General features: G+C 36.8%; 1 protein-coding gene across 3 annotated transcripts in view; it reads right to left on the bottom strand.

Annotated features, from left to right (window-relative positions):
• TMTC2 (transmembrane O-mannosyltransferase targeting cadherins 2) overlaps positions 1-17,444 on the bottom strand; it is a 261,535-nt gene that overhangs the window by 82,684 nt on the left and 161,407 nt on the right. For all 3 annotated transcript variants that reach the window (XM_082773154.1, XM_082773155.1, XM_082773156.1), the window contains exon 4: positions 9,826-9,940. In XM_082773154.1, coding sequence (XP_082629280.1) covers positions 9,826-9,940 — 115 coding nt within the window. The remainder of the gene's footprint in view (positions 1-9,825; positions 9,941-17,444) is intronic.

Below are 17,444 nucleotides of genomic sequence, written 5' to 3'. Positions count from 1 at the left end.
ACTTGAGCTAAGCTGGTGCTGGTGTCCAGACATCCAACTCCGCCTGCCTTGAGTGGCCACTTTGGCAGATGAAGACCTAATCATCAACAGTTCTTATGGACATTTTCCAAGAAAGACCTATGGAATGAAAAGATACACCTGCCTATTAATCCTGTTAAATCCTTGTCCTGTTAAAGGACAAGGGATAATGATGAGAATGCTTGTATGCTAAAGTATGGGGATCTGAGTGTGACACAAATGTTATGGAATAAGGGGTGGAGGTTGTACTGGGTCTGGCTGGAATGTTAACTTTCCCGGCAGCAGCCCATTCAGTGCCGTACTCTGTACTTGTAGCTGGAACAGCAGTGTTATCACACCAGTGTTGTGTCTACTGCTGAGCAGCAGTGGCACAGCATTGGGCCTTTCTCTAACCCTCCTAGGGGGTGGGCAAAAAGTGAGGAGAGAAACATCACTAGGGCAGCTGACCTAAACCAATCAAAGGGATATTCCATACCATGTGGTGTCACACTCAGCAATAAAAGGTGGAAACAGGAAGAAGAGGGGAGGGGTGGGCTCTCGTTGAGAAGACGTCGGTCCTCCTCTCGAACACCGGCTGCGTGCGTTGAGGCCTTGCTTCAAGGACGTGGTCAATCATCGCTCATTTGTGGGAAGTAGAGAGTAATTTCTTTCCTCTGCACTTCCATATAGCTTTCATTTATTTTGTTTGTTTGTTTTCCTCCCTTTTTCCCCTTTCCCTTTTATTTTCCCCTTAGTTAAGTTGTTTAGTTCATGGTAGTCTTTATTTAATTATTATAATTATTTCCCTTTAATTAAATTATCCTTATCTCAACCCGTGAGTTGTTCTTTGCTTTACTTCTCCCCCTCCTTATCTAAAGGAGGGGGAGTGAGAGAGCGGTTGTGGGGTTTAGCTGCCCAGCACGGTAAAACCACCACACCTGTAAAATCAGCTGACCCCTGAAAATTTTTCACTGTTGTGAAGACAAACATGAAGTGAAGAGATATGATCAAGTCAGTATCTGAAGGAAGCACATACTTCACCATGTGGTTGCAGAGATCATTATAGCTAATACTAACAGAAGAGCCAATTTAGCACTTGAAGTCCTTTCTAAAGAAGCTGAGATGTTGAATACAAACAATTGTCAGCAGAATACTGTTGTCCTTATCTTGGGCTTACGTGGTAAGCTTTTCATAGTCAGGGGACTGCAGGGGTGGTGTCTGTGAGCAGAGCCCAGCACCTGCCCTGTGTCAGATCAGAGCCAGATCTAGCTGGCTCCTAAAGGGACTCATTGCTGGCCATAACCAAGCCAGCAAGTGACACTGGTTGGGCCTCTGGGAGAGCAGATTTAAGAAAGGGCAAAAAACTGCTGCACAACAGCAGCTGAGAGAGAGGAGTGAGAAAATGCAAAGAGATGCAGCCCTGAGAACAGTCAGTGCAGAAGGAGGTCAGGTGCCCCTGGTGCTGGAGCATAAGTTCCCTTGCAGCCTGTGGAGAGGCCCCTGGTGGAGCAGGCTGTCCCCCTGCAGCCCATCGGTCCCACATGGAGCAGATCTCCACGCTGCCGTCTGTGGAGGAGCCCCCAGCGGAGCAGGTGGATGGGGCCTGGAGGAGGCTGTGGCCCATGGAGAGCCCCCACAGGAGCAGAGGTCCTGGGGGGAGCTGCCACTCGTGGGGGACCCATGCTGGAGTTTAGTGGTCTTCCAGTATCTAAACGGGGCCTACAAGAAAGCTGGAGAGGGACTCTTGGTCAGGGAATGTAGTCATAGGACAAACTAAAAGAGGGCAAATTTAGATTAGATATTTGGAAGAAATTCTTTACTCTGAGGGTGGTGAGGCACTGGCACAGGTTGCCCAGACAAGCTGTGGATGCCCCACCCCTGGAAGTGCTCAAGGCCAGGCTGGATGGGGCTTTAAGCAACCTGGTCTGGTGGGAGGTATCCCTGCCCACGGCAGGGCAGTTGGAACTGGGTGGTCTTTAAGGTCTCTTCCAACACAAACCATTCTATGACTCTAAGAAGTTCCCAGTCACAAACTGGGAACTAATCGCTGCATAATTACCACAGTATGCTATCCTTGCAAGAAATGAGATGACCAGCTACAGAACAGAGAAGCGTGGAGAGAAATAGATGACATAAGACCCTTAGGCTTTAACAATGAAAGCCCATGACCCCCTGAAGTTCTTCATATTTGTTTGTTCAGACCTATTTTCATAGTCCCAATTCCTTCCTTCTTTCCCCTCTAGCTGATTGCTAGGGATGAAGTCAGAAATTGGCAACAGCAGATGGAGCCTGTGCTTCCTCTTCTATTGGCTTTCAAACATCTCTTAGACAAAAAGAAGTTCCTTTCCATTCACCTGACAAGGAGTTATAATGGAAGAATGATGAGTTTATAAAAATGACAAACTCCTTCCAAAAAAGTTTGGTGCATGGATGTTTCCATCTTTTATGTGTGGGGAAAAAAAGGGAAAAAAAAAATCAACTGTTTAATCAAAGATTTATAATTTGGCTTGTAATTTTATCCACCTCCACAATCAAAACAATTTCTTATTTGTTTTTCATGCTTAATATTATGCTTATTACATTGAAGTTATCTTTTAGAAGTTGAGGGCACATTTTTGAAGTTTAGCAAATAGGTAGTTTTACTCCATCTCTTTTTAAGAGACAGTTGATTTTTATCTTACATTGCCGCTTCTGTTTATAGTAAAAGCAGGCACAAAAACAAAAACAAGCAAAAACATTTTTGCTCTGAATGACCAATTTCTAGATGCAAAAGAAAAAATGTCCCTCAATGGGAGCTCTCACCTTGTGGACACCGCCAAGCCTCTGATAGCTCCCAGAAGCCGGGGCAGATGGCCACATAACGAAGTTCCTCCCATATACAGGAGAGGATCTGCTCTTGACATGCCATTCCCTTTTTTTGTTTACTGATAACGATGCTAATGAAATGATAACTACTTTTCAGAGACTGCTGGGAGAAAGGATAAGGAGTGGATAGAAAGAATACAGAAGCAGAAGGGCATTGCAAAATACTGACCAAAAGCCAGTGATGGATCAGGGCAACTGGTGTGAATTAAGTATGTACCTATCTTTTGTAGTAACAGAATACAAAGGCTGCCTTCTTCTTCACATGAGAATAAATAAAGGAAAGCACATCCTTGCAATAAGGATTCTTGATACAGGAGAGTAAACTCCAGTAGTAAACTCGGATGACTACAGAAGAGCTTAAAGGCTTCTGACACTTTTTAATAAACTTTCCACAGTTGCTAGAGTTACCCAGCTAAATAAAGAAAAGAGCATAACCCCAAGTATCCCCCAAAAACAAACCACAGGACCAGTTGCTTCAAGTTTGCAGTTTCAAAGCTCTTTTTCCCCCTCCAGTTTACTTCCCAGATGTAAAGCACATAAATTAAAACATTAATTGAAACACACAACTTTTGTTCAAAGAAAGTTTATTCATATAATTGCACAAATGTGAAGTCTACCAGATGAGAGAGGGGGGAAAAAGTCAATGACTCCTTTAGCTTAATAAAACAAGTACTGTGGAAGTCTCTCTCTAGAAATACACGAGGATGAAATTACTCAGAAAAGAAAAAGGTACTTAAACCACAGGACGCAAAGTAAACGGGTATAAATTGACCATGAACTAATTTAGGATGAATTAGAAGACAAGTTTTAACTATCACAGCAGCAAGATTCACAGCCTTACAACAGGACTGTTTTGCCTACGTTGCTTCTAGCTAATTTTACAGTGGAATATGGATCATTTATGAAACGGAGGATATGAGCTGACTGCTTGCAGCAGTAGCAGACCTCATGCAGTGACTTAGAAAGTATCTCAGAATCCTGTTTTTGTAGTTGGAGGAAAAAGAAAAAAGTAAATCCTGGTTATATAGAAATGCTGCACATCACCTCTATAGATAGAGCTACTTATTTAAATAAATGCAGCAAAACAAATTCCCAAATCTAGTTCTTCTGCACAACCATCCTGAATTCTTTAAGATGCATCATTTCAGCTATCTTTCTTAACCAACAACTTTAAAAAATCTTCCTGTCTTCCTTCTCTGCCTTGTTTTTGATGTAAAGTCACTGAATACTAATGGAAAAAAAAAAAAGTATTTTCAGGGACTGAAAAGCAGGCACAAAATACAAACAGGCAGTATACAGCCTGCTACTTCCCTCAACTTATATATTATTTTATTTCCAGTGTAGTCCTTTTAAAACCAGTTGCTCTGCTTAGAAAGTAAACTCCTTGGTTACTAAAGCTGGCATAAAGTGACCATTTACAATACACAGGAACCATAACTGCCATCACGATAAACATGTATGATATATGTATGATAAACATGTATGAAATATGTATTAAACTTTCAGGCCACGTATAATACTGAAATAGTTTAATCAATTTTGTGTACTAGTTGATAACAGCTAATACAGGGCCCATTAGTTATTATTTTGGCATGGTCACACTACATCCAAGCCTACATGCATCCCCCAGTGATTTCCTCTATATCAACCTGGATATATATATATATACATATATATATATTTACCTACACTGGCAACAAAGATGAAATGGAAGAGAACTTTCTTGTATTCCCCACACAGGTGTTTCTCCAGCCAGGCAGCCACAGGGCAATAAAAGATGCGCTTTGCTTAAGGCAACTCTTTCATTGTCGGTTGCAAAATTAACTGGCAGAAAGACAGGTATGGATGCTACAGCAGTGCAGTGCACAAAGCCATTAAGTCTGCTACTTAATTAAGGCTTTTTTTTGTTTTGTCTTTTTTTTTTTTTTTTTTTTTTTAAAGCAATTAAGTCATTTAACTGCTCAACCAAATGAGTGCTAACCTTTTGTAAGTCTACAACTAGGTTCCATTAACAAAAAAGCCAATCATTACTCAGTGCAAACAGGGAATGTTTAATGTTTTCCAATAACATCCTGTTAGCAAATATGTAAATGGCACATAAATCCCACTTTCAGTAATCACTAATAACCCTAACATACCCAGTAGGCAGTAACAGAACGGCCATTCCCTTTGCAGACAACACAGTCATAACTCTGTCATTTTCTTCTAATTCTAGGGAAAAGCTTTTCAAATGCAAGCCAATTGGTCAGCAGATAATTCTGTTCTCTACTGCTGAGCCACTTAGTTGCAGTTGCCATCATTTCAGCATGATGTCAACTGTTACCAGCCCTGCTGCCTGGACAGAGGGAGGGTGGCTGTCGGGATGAGAAGCAGCACTGCCCCTACCTTTCCCCCTCCACTGGGTACTGGGTGATTGTGTGCTGTGCCAGCACCCCAGGCAAAGTGCCTGTCCCCACCGTGTGCATCAGCAGTGCTAGATGATGACAGCTGGACAGAACCACTCACAGAAGGGGCCTTTTATAGAATCACAGAATGGTTTGGGTTCGAAGAGACCTTAAGCTTCTACCCCCAGTTCCAGGGGACCCAGTTCCACCCCCATGCCATGGGCAGTGACACCTCCCACCAGACCAGGTTGCTCAAAACCCCATCCAGCCTGGCCTTGAACACCTCCAGGGATGAGGCATCCAGAGCTTCTCTTGGCAACCTGTGCCAGTACCTCTCCACCCTCCAAGTAAAGAATTTCTTCCAAATATCTAATCTAAATCTGCCCCCTTTTAGTTTGAAGCTGTTACCCCTTGTTCTATCACCACACTCCCTGATAAAGGTCTGTCCCTCTTCCAGCTTTCCTGTAGGACTGGTTTAGGTACTGGAAGATACTTTTTATTTGAATGATAAACTTGTACACCCAAACCTATCCCTGAAAGCAAAATGAGATACCTGGGAGAGAAGCAAGGGGAGGACTATTTATTAGAAATGTATCCTTTATGGAGCACTGTACGCTCCCAAAATGCAGTAAATTAGTACCATTTTAAAAGCATTTTCAATATTTATGTGAGATGGCAAACACTTAAAATCTCCTGAGAAACTCAAGGTAACATAGATTACTAGGATAGGCAACAAAAGAATACTCTAAGCAGCAGAACTTGGCCTAAATAAAAATGGAATAATAAATAAAAAACTGTCTTTTAACTGATAAGCAATTTTACTTTAGTCAAGAATTAGCAGTAATTTCAAACAAATACAAGAAACCCTGAGCTTTAGGTAGCAACCATAAAAGGCTGAAAATGCATTATAAAGTAGCTTGTTTTTCATCTGCTAATCATTGCCTATTTCAGAAGAGCAAGTTTTTCTACAGCTTTGTCCTTGGTACTTTGCTGTATTAAAATACTGGGATTTCTTAAATGCATGAAAAGAGATCTCAGTTAACGCTGATTTAAATCCTATAAAATCTAGCTGAAGTCAGCAGTATTACACAGCTCTGAGAACTTGAATTTGAGATTTATTTGTTGAAATTACCTGCAATGCCGCCTCAAGATGTCAAAGAAATTCTTTATAGATGGACACTTGATGTGTATTTTTGAAGTACAAACTACCTTATTACAGTTGTATATAATTGTAATATAATATTGTAATATAATCTCCACATACAGTATAAAACAACAGCTAAAATACTTTCCACACTGAAATTACTATGAAAGTCTCAACTGCTTTCAGAGATGTCAGGATCCAAAATCCTCTAGAGTTTTTCATGAGCCTTTCAGAAAAAAAAAATGTAAAAATAAAAGTTTGCAAACAAGAACACAAGTCCTCAGCCTGAATTCAGGTTTCCTAAATTCCAGGCCAAAGATATTATCTTCATGATATGCTGGATCACAGGCAGTTTCACTTCTACTTATTTGGACCTGAGAAAACATCAGTAGAACAAACCCATTTTAACCCATATCTAAAGGAGTGCTGAACCACCAACCCAATACTAATTGTAAGCAAGAGGTGGGTTTCTTTGTTTTAAAAATAATAAATAATCATAATTTATTCATTAAAGATACAGGTTAGCTAGAAACTTATTGTTTCCCAGGTGTTGGGTGCAGAGAGGGCAATCTGAAGACAAAACAGATCTTTCCAGTGAATTACAGTTTGCCTAAATCTGTTCATCTTCTGAAATCAGTGGTTCTCTGTAATACATGTGACTGATGGCTTGTATTATTTTTATCCTCCTTTTCCATATTAAGCATCTTATCATTTGGTCTTTATTATATGAATGCTATTTTCTAAAAATGTGGGAATTTATTTATGGTTGCATAATTGTAACATTTGAACAAAATGGCAAATGACACATTCTGTATCAGGCAAACCTTCAAACGGAGATTCTGTAATTATGTAATATAAATTCATGCAGTTTAAATTCTCCTGAATGGGGAGAAATAGCTACAACACAGAGCTGCAGAAAAGGTATAACAGTCAGAAAATAAAAATGTCTTACTGAAATCAGTCATTCAATGAAATTCTGCTAAATTCAATGAAATCTGCTAAATTCACTAGGTTTTAACACATCAATAGACAACTGCTAAATAACAGCACATTTTAGCACAAGACAATTTCTTGAAGAAGAATAAGGAAACAGAGATCAAACACTTCTGTTTATGTAGCTTACCTCCTTGATCATTACCCATTGAAAATTGAGAGTTAATCTTTAATAATTTGTTCCTCAATCAGATAGCACTTTGATTTGTTTATGCTCTGTATGAGTACAGCTGCATGTGCTAATTAATTTGTATCCAATACTGAGGCATAAATGCTAAGAAACAATAAAGAGTATGTGAGGCTAAAATAGACTTATGATCTATGATGCCAAAAACACGGTAATCAGAAATGATGGTAAGGGTGCTTTCTTTCTAAAGATCTACTAAATGACTGTTTCTGTTTTAAAGATACATCCTAAAACCTAGAAATGGTAAATCCAGCTGGCCTCTTGTAAGCACATGAAAATATATTTTTTCCATTACTTTTTTTTTTTTTTTTTTTTTTTTTGTAAAAGGCTTCCGTAGTACTACATGGCAAGGAAGGGCAGAACTTGCAAGAGACCTCTTCAGAGTTTATGCTTAAAATATTGTATTAATTTGGGGTTCAATTGTGTCAAAGCCTACTCCATTTACCAGTTAGCTTCCATGCTGGATGTGGGAGTAACCAACACAGGGAAAGAACAAGATGGCATAAGTAAGAGAAAAATTAAAATGGTGATGTAAGATTTTTCAGTTTCTATAGGATAACTCATAGTTTTATGAGACAAAACAAAACAAAACAAAACAAAAAGTAAAATAAAGTAAAAGAGGGTTCAATTGTGTTCAGGATACTGTTCAGAAATGTTAAGAATTGGAGATCCATTTTGCATAAGCATTCGTGTATACATACTTTATAGCAAACACTTTCATCTAAATAAACCTCCTCTACTTTCACAGGTATATGTAGGAAAGTTTATGCCCTCTATATTCCAACCATCATTTCAGTTAAATTCCTTTTACTTAAACTCAGTAGAATTCAAAGAATTTTTCTATTCATCAGAAATGAAGGCTTGTAGACATATATTTTGTATATCAATGTAAAGCCAGAAGATTATCAGCTTGCGCTCAGAGCAGCAAAACTACCAAAGACTGATTTCTTTTATATCCCTGTCTTTTTCATCCAACCCCCTTCCCTCTTCTTACCCTGGTATTAACTTGAGTTTCCTCTGACACACTGAGTGAGTAAGAGACAGAAGTACCATATAGGCATACAAAAAAATTTAATAGTTATAATTTTCATCTCCAAAATGAACCATGTATGAGAAATTCAGGGATATCAATCTTTTCACTTTTTTTTTTTTTTTTTCCCTGCAGTCTCCTGCTGTTTTCAGAAGTTATTTCTTTAAGCATGAGTGGAAAGAGTTTATTCTTAAAAATATGTCTTTCACACTCTCCATTGCCTAAAAGAAGAAAAAAAAAAAAAAAAAACAAAACACCATGCATACATGTGTGTAAATGTGTGAGCATTAAAAGTATATATGATTTTGAGATCTTAAATAAACTTTGGAATGGAAATTCTATCAATAAATTATTTTGAAAACAGAGATAAAAGTTTATAGTATGTTTACCCATCAGGCAAATTAATGAAACGGGTAACTTTAAAAAGTCTACCATTATAAACTTTTTATCCAGATATTAAAAATGGCCATTTGAAACTGGATTTACAGATTGATTTTTTTTTTTTTTTTTTTTAATAAAGAGGCTTGCTACTTGCATTCAGTGTTTGTCCATCTCCTTTCCCTAGCACATACTTTTCTACTGCACAGGGCATTTTATTTTCATACAGCTTACACTACTGCATAATAAATGCTAGTCATCTGGATTTTGTTTGTGCATACAATGGTATGGTGTACCCCAGCTTGAGGGGTTGGGTCTGTCTCGCAGCAGAGCCCAGCTCCCAGCCCTGAGCACCCACTGAACCGTCCCCACCCCAGTGCTCTGAAAAGTATTTAGCTATTTTAATGTTTCAGACCTCAACAGCTAACTGAGTGGTATTGGCTTATGCTAGGAAGTGTTTACACCCACTCCTCCCACCGAGTGTTATTTAGACTTAAAAAGGAAGTCTAAATAACACCTCTGTATTTTAGAGGAGCCAGAAACAGATGGAGCACTACTGGTGCCAGCTCATCTATCTGCACTCTGTTCAGTGTGGGGGTTTTGTTTCTTTGAAAGCAAACAGATTTGTAATTTTTCCTGTTCCAAGCCAGACAGTGATACAAGAATATACAGTAATGTAGACCAAGGAAAGATCCTGTCCACCCCAAAATTTAAAGAGCACAATTAATGAAATGGCTATTACAAAGCAACAGCTAGCATCATCTCCATCTCCAGCAGGGAAATCAATAGCCCCATTCACAACAGGTTTTGCAGAGGATCCAACCCCAGGAAAGCCACACATACTTACAAATTATAAAGCATATCAGCCATGTTGCTGCGGTAGTACAAGGCATTTCTGTAGGCGCTTTCAGCTTCAGAAATCTTGCTCTGGCTCTTGAGAACATTTCCAAGGTTACCCCATGCTGTCAAGAGGAGAAAACAGTATTCAGAAAGAACTCCAATCCAATTACACATGACACAGTATCTGAGCACAGGGAAGTTCCACAGGGAGGCAAAACTCACACAGAAGCTATTTTTATGGATGGGGAAGGGAGGTTGCTTGATTTTTCCCCCAGTTTTCCGTATCATTGCATCTTACTATGAGATACACATCTTGTAGCAGTGATTTGCATCCAGTCTGCATACATACAGCTTTTGGGTGGGAAAAAGAACTTGAAAAGCAATACATATCTGTATGCTTTAAAAACAACTATAGCAAAGGGAAAAGACCATTTTATTTTACAACACCTCTAAATAAAAACCCTCAGGGTTAAACATAGAGCTAGAGAATTTTCATAGTGTTTTTTTTTTTTTTTTTTTTTTTTCTGTTTGTTTGCTTTGCTTTGTTTTGTTTTTGTTGTTTGTTTGTTTGTTTGCTTGTTTTGAAGCCTATCTACTCAAAACTGCAAGGAATGTTCCCAGGGCAGACACAACTCTCACTGAGGCATGAAAATTGACATACGACACAAGAATTGAAAGAACAGTAAGGTAAGTAACCAGAATTAAAAGTATGCCATATGGATATGACAATACTGCACAGATCACTAAAATGCACTTTTTTACTTGGAAAACATGTGGTTCCTTTCCATACAATTTATTATGTTATACAGTGTGCTTTTATATCCTGTCTATAAAGGACTTGAGGTAAAAAACATATTTAAGGCTCCACATGTGTTCCGTTTGCAGTTTTGTTGAGTGGCACAAAAAGTGTACTTACAAAAGAAACTGGAACTAATGTTTTATGGAAAATGCAGCCCATGTTATTCACAATGTAGGAAGCTAATTTAACTGGCCTTACAACTGTAGCCTATGTTGAAACATAGAAACAAGAAAAAGAGGCACATTATGCTACACATTATGCTTATAATAGATCAAAGTTGTTTCATAAAACAGCTCTACATTCACAAGTATTTCTTTTTTATGAGCAAGAGGCATGGAAAGTTGATGCCCATCCTTTCACCAAACACACAAATATATGGCAAACTCTTCTTCCCTCCAGATGTACAAACAATAAACATTACCTCAAATAGCTGTTAAATTCTGCTTCTTCAGTTATTCAAGCCCTTTTTTACAGAAATTTGTATCAAGCATGAGAAATACAAACTCGATGTAGTTTTACCATACTGCTAATAGACTGATTATTATTTAAGGTACATGTTCTTCCTTAGAAAGTATATTGCTTTCAAGCTTCTGTGGTTTGCTGCATAAGCACCCTGCCTTAAGGGTGAACACAACAGCAAACAGCATTTTCTTCTGAGCAGAACAAATAATTATTGCTGGGAAAAATGATGGAACCCTTTTAGGATTCAAAAAAGTAAAATCATCCAATTGTACACAATATATTATGCTAAGAAACAAACAAACAAACAATGTTTCCATGAGAACAGAAGGTATCATTTCTGTGTCATTTTATTTTACCATAGTATTTTATAAGATGGAAAATAATTCAGAAGTTGTTTTTCAAAAATCGAGAAAAGTTACAAAAAAGTTCCACCATTCTTTTACTTTGTGAAACTGTTAAATATTCTCAGATTCACTCACATTTTACATCATGCATGCTGAATTCTGAATTTATCTCCCCATTACTGTTACTATTCTTTCTTAAGCACAGAAAACATTTTGGAAGCACCACCTAACATGAGTACTAGCCAGCTTGCAAGCATAAACACTTGTCAGAAAAACACATAATGTTTTAAACCCATTTGTGAACCCTGATGCTGCTTGTGCAGTCTGCAACCATCCCATTTCCCATAGATATACGTTCCATACACTCCTCAGCTACTTCTGTTTTCACTCCCATCTCCTACACCAGAGCATTGCATTAAATGACTATTTGGACAACCCATAACTATTTCCTGCTACATATTTACTTGCTCCCCAAACCACTGAAGCTCAAAAAATGAAAGGATGCACAAAAGAATGATTTAGCTCATCTTTTCAGATAACAGACTGAAAAAATCCTATTAACACCATTACATATACTAAATATACTTGGTATTTAACCAAGTTAATGTACTCTTTAAGGCAATACCTTATTTTACAGTCTGCAAAGTATTCTGTGTCAAGGGCTTAATATTAGTATTAAACTGATTATTACATCTAAAGCGTATTCCATTTAGACTTTTGTCTCAACTTGTAAAACTTTTTAAAATCATTATCTGTGAATGATTAATTTAACCTAATATGATACTAAAAGAAGTTATACTAGCAGAAAATAATTAATGTAAAACTCAATGATCTCATAATTCATTATTCAGAGGAATATGGAAGCCAAGGTCTTTTTACTTTCCTAGACTATAAAAGCTTGGTATAAACCTTCACATCTATGTATATATAGAATCAGACAGAGGAATGATCTAGTACTGCCTGGAAATGAAGCTATGAGGAACAATTGATAAAACAAATGTTGTTCGTCGAGCTCATACTGGCAGCCCTAGGCATTCAGGGCAGCTATCGCCTGCAGCAACCACTTCCTCTTTCTGTAGCTGGTACCTGGGGAGAGAAAAAGAGGGCAGAATATACAGAAAGGAGGCTGTGCTGGCAACTCCTACTTCTGGAATTTCACTCATTTGTCTTCGGTAGGGCAATCAATCTTGGGGGGGATATAAAATGTGCAATATCCAAAATTAGTTCCTCCAAAGAGGAACACTTAACGTTCAGAAGATGCTAAACTGCATATGTAGCACAATTTAATCTTTAATTACAAATTCAATTTTTCCCTGATAGGAGACTCTATTCAACTCAAGAGAAAAAGCAAGCTGTGAATGAAACAGCTTTGCAATATTTACTTTTTGCCTGCTGCTTAATTCCCTGTGCTCCAACTTTGAGATAGAAATAATCCCAGGTCTTTTAGAAATAATACTCTATCATAGCATGGGAATAAAGGTAACATTCACACATCTCAAACACCTACAAAACAGTTGGTCTATTCAAGCTGTACTTCATTGCGTATGGTTCCATAGATCTTACTCAACAGAAATGGACATATAAAAAATTAAAACTCCATTTAATCTAAGCCAGTGATAAACTGAAATATCTCTTGGTACCTTAGAACCACTATTCATTAGATTTCTTGGCAGGAAAATTGACATTTTAAAGGTGTGGGTTGCGGTTGGCTTTTTTGTGGGGGTGTTTGTGTTTTTTTTTGTTTGTTTGTTTGTTTTTTTCTTCTTTTAATGGAGCAAGAAAAAGTAGCACCAAGTACAAAGCCAAACAGTTCTTTAAGTAGTATAATTCTGGCCACATCAAAATAGATTTCTACAAGACTTTAAGGATGACACTTACATAGTCTAGCAGTGAGAGTGCCTCCAGATCTCAGGCATTTAACTGCTTTCAAAATGAAAATGAATATAACAAAATTTAACTTCAAAATTTAACTTTTTTTTTTTTTTTTTCTGAACTATCTCATAGAAACTGAGGATTAAGATTTAAAAAGCCTTAAAAAAGTAAATTGACATATCAAAGCTTCTCCTTGCACCTTCATTCTGAAAGACAAACAACAGTGAGGCAGGAACAATGTTGTCCATTCTAATCTGCCTAGATTTAAGAAGCACATTCTACTGATCAGAAAAATTGAACTTTCAGGTTGCAATTGAGCTATGAAAACAAATCAGAAATGGAAATGAATGTGTGTAAATATCATAATTTAAATAAATCCTTCCCTTTCTACTGAATCAAGAATTATGCTTTTCCATTCAGTGAAATGGAAATTATAAAGCAACAAAGTAAAGTTTCAGAAAAATACACACAGTGCAGAACATATATTTGAACTATTTGATCCAATCATTTTCTTTAAAAAAAAAAAAAAAAAAACTAGTGAAAAAGATACGAAAAAAGTGATAAAAAATCACTAATGAAAAAGTTATGAAAGATAACCCATCGTATTAAAAGAGGACTCTCCTTCCTACCCATCATCCCCATTTAATCCATGCAATAAGAGACCAAAAATGAGATAATAATAAAAGCTATATGGGAAGTCACAATCTATTAACAAAATATTTTTGCTGGAACAAAGGAAAAAAAAATCCAAATAATATCCCCTATTAAACCACCAAAATATAACCTGATAAACTTTTTAAAATAGTATACCAAGAAAAGGAAAATGCTGTCTTTTTCAATGTATTATGCCATGGGGCAAACAGTGCCTTTTTTAAGTTTTACTTGGAGCAAACATACTTGAAAACTGATGAAACAAAACATAGGATTCAATGTTAAAAATATATATATATAATTTATATATACAATTTTCACAATTCGTATCAACAAATTATTGAAGTTTTTCAATATTGTTCCCACATTAAAACTGTAAAGCTGATTCATAAAATATAAGTTAAAGCAGAAAATGATGAAGGCATCTAAAAACATGAACTAGACTACTACTTGAGTGACAGTGATAAACTACTTGAACAGCTACTGAAATACTTAGGGAACAGCTAAATCGTTCATAATTAAATTCTCAGCAGCCCAAACTAGCAACTCTAGCTCACAGAACAATGCACGTCAAGCCAAAGAAACTTCTACAGAGCTTTATGGGTATTTATACGTTATTTACTATTCTTTAGCATCTGACATTAATAACAGTAGTTCCAGATTGCACTACTCCTTTCAACAATCTCTCTGTATTTCTCCTGACTCTCTATGAAAAAAAAAAAAAAAAAGTTTTCTTTTTCATAAACAAACTTGAGGTGTAAAAAAAAATGCAAAAAGAAAATAGAAAAAAAAAAAAGGCTTTCTTTATTATTATTATTTTAATGTCTTTTCCTTTTCTGTCTCTCTCTCTCTTTTTTCTTTTTTTTTTTTTCTTTTTTTTTTTTTTTTAAATTCTGCAATAGGTCTGCTTTTGTGTTCCTATGTAACAGCCATTAAATAGGCGCTCCTGGACAATATTTATGGTAAAGTACATTAACACAAGGATCTTTAATGTTCAGCTTCACTAGAAAAACAGAATTTGCCTTTGATTTATTTTTTTTTGGTTAATTTTGACTAGTACTAATCTCAGTCTTCCCATTTGGAAGGGACAAGAAAGGGGTGCACATAAAACCAAGAACAAAGCAAACAACCCACTTTATGTAAAACCCCTTGAAGAGAAAGAAGTCCAATTTTGAAAACTATTTCACAATTCCAAACTACAAGAAAAAGCAGTGAGAGTATGCATTTTTGAGTCTAATTCCTAAAGATAATTGTGTTTATTGAATAAAATAGGCTTTTATCTGACAGTCTTTTTAAAGAGTATTTTTGCTTTCCTCCCCCTCCAGATTAAAGAAATGGAGGAGGGGGTTATCATTATATCACTGCCAAAAATGGTGTGGAAAGAGAACTATGGTACTTATCAACACAGTTATCAACACTGAAGAACTGCATAGCAGACGTGCATTAACGAAGCTGTTAGTGTGCCACTGGCTTCTTCATTTTGTGAAAGTAATGTTGACTTGTATCAAAACATGACAGCTTCCACATCAAGCTGATAAACAGTGCAGCTCCTCCATATTCCCCTACAATTTTATGCCTAAACCATCAGGAATTCATAACTTCATGAGAAAGTTATTTCTGTTCCCGTTTACTTTATAGACATAAGATACCAAGGCTTATCAAAGATGATTAAGCTCATGGGCCCAACAGATGCTGCAAAGCTCCAAAGCATCATTCCCACTCAAAACTTTTTGAATTTCCTCACCATTATTAATGCTAGGACTTTTCTTTGGATGATGAAATAATTTAATTGAGTTCCATTTTTACTTTGCTTAAACACTTTCTTCTGTTTCCAGCACTGTCCAAACTGACCTTCCATTTACCTCTCTCTCCTTCCAAGACTAACAAGTCAATTGAAAGATGCCTCCATTTCATATAAGCCAGATCTTCCATTCAGTACACTAATAGTCTTTTCTTGCTAACAGCATCAATATTTGAAATTTACATTGCAGTTGGTGCATTTTTATGTTTTCTTTCACTATGAACTTGTCACATAAGAAAATCAAAGGGAAATAAGTAGTAAAACAGTATGGCAAAAACGAGATTTTTACAATGAGAAAACAGTACAAACTACACTTTCCCACTTTGAAATGTGATGCTTTCCAAGAATTTACATCACAGTTTGACTAATTTTCAGTGTAGGGTTGTTTGTTTGTTTTTAATTATTTATTTTCCTCTGAAATAAGTTACTTTGGTAGTTACCAGTGTAATGGAGTCAAATCTTAAAGATTTAAGATCTTACTTAAGATCTTAAAATAACTATATGGAACAGTTATGAGATTTTACTTCTTTCCAGGTGTTGCTTCTGAGAAATGGCAAAAAAAAAAAAAAAAAAAAAAAAAAAAACACGAAGAAGATTCCATTGGCACTGCCCATACGTAATGTTTTAGAGGGACCAGTTTATACAGAGCTGTCAACATACCAGCCCCATGAACACTAAATTAAATTCTAAAAGTTGGGAGCATAAAATATAACTAAACCCCAAAAGAAATAAACTCTTCACTTTTACTATCAAGTTTTATGTGAATTAACTACTGGAGCATGACAAGCCAGATGACCAGTTTAGGACACTTGGGTTTTGGTTGGGTGGATAGGTGGGGTTTTGGTGTTTTGTTTTGTTTGTTGGTTTGTTTTTACCATGTTCTTAACACTTCTCAATTTTGTACTATAAATTATTACTTTTTGCATATCAGTAAGAAAACCACAGGTTATAAGCACTGACATTGCCACCTCAACCTGCAGCAGACATCGCCACCATGTAGGCAGAAGCGAGTGCAGCAGCACATTATGAAGCTCTCAGCTCTATCGTAAAGGGGAGCAAACAATATTAAAAAATTCTGCAACTTTCACCAAGAAAGTTTCTCTATTCAGTCTTAGCATCTACACCAGATAATTCTAGATCAAATATTTACAAACTGAATCATTCATTTTACCACCTACTTAAAGCTCTGAATTAATAGCTGAAAGCCATGTATTCGTTATACTGGAAGCACTGGACCGCTGTTATGGTTAAAGACTGTTCAAAAATTAGAGAATTTTGTGGAACAACAGAAGATGTGTCAGTAAAAATAAACTTAATGTAGAACGTGGCTTGCATAGAAACAACATTTTTTTTTTGTGCTCAAGTATATGCTTTTAAAGTAGGTAAATTGCTGCTATCACATTCAGCTCCCTCCTGCTGATATTACGGGTACTAAATTAGAAATTAAAAAAGGTATATTCTGCTCCCAGCTCTGCTGCTGATCTGTTGTTCACATGTGTTGTTCAGGAAGCTTCACCTCCTGATGCCTTTCCATTTTTATTCTTGACATTTGTTACTCATTCATTAGTTGCAAGCTTTTCCTGCCAAGGCTTGTGTCTCACTACGGGTTTGTACAGTGCCTACCACAACAACACAGCTAGACACTAATGGAACGTAAATGCATGACAGCCTCTAGAGGAATGAAGTAAAGGAAGAAG

This window comes from Aythya marila (assembly GCF_965140915.1).
Source record: "Aythya marila genome assembly, chromosome: 1".
NCBI lineage: Eukaryota > Metazoa > Chordata > Aves > Anseriformes > Anatidae > Aythya > Aythya marila.
Note: the sequence above shows the minus strand (reverse complement) of the source record. Positions and strands in the feature narration are given on the sequence as shown.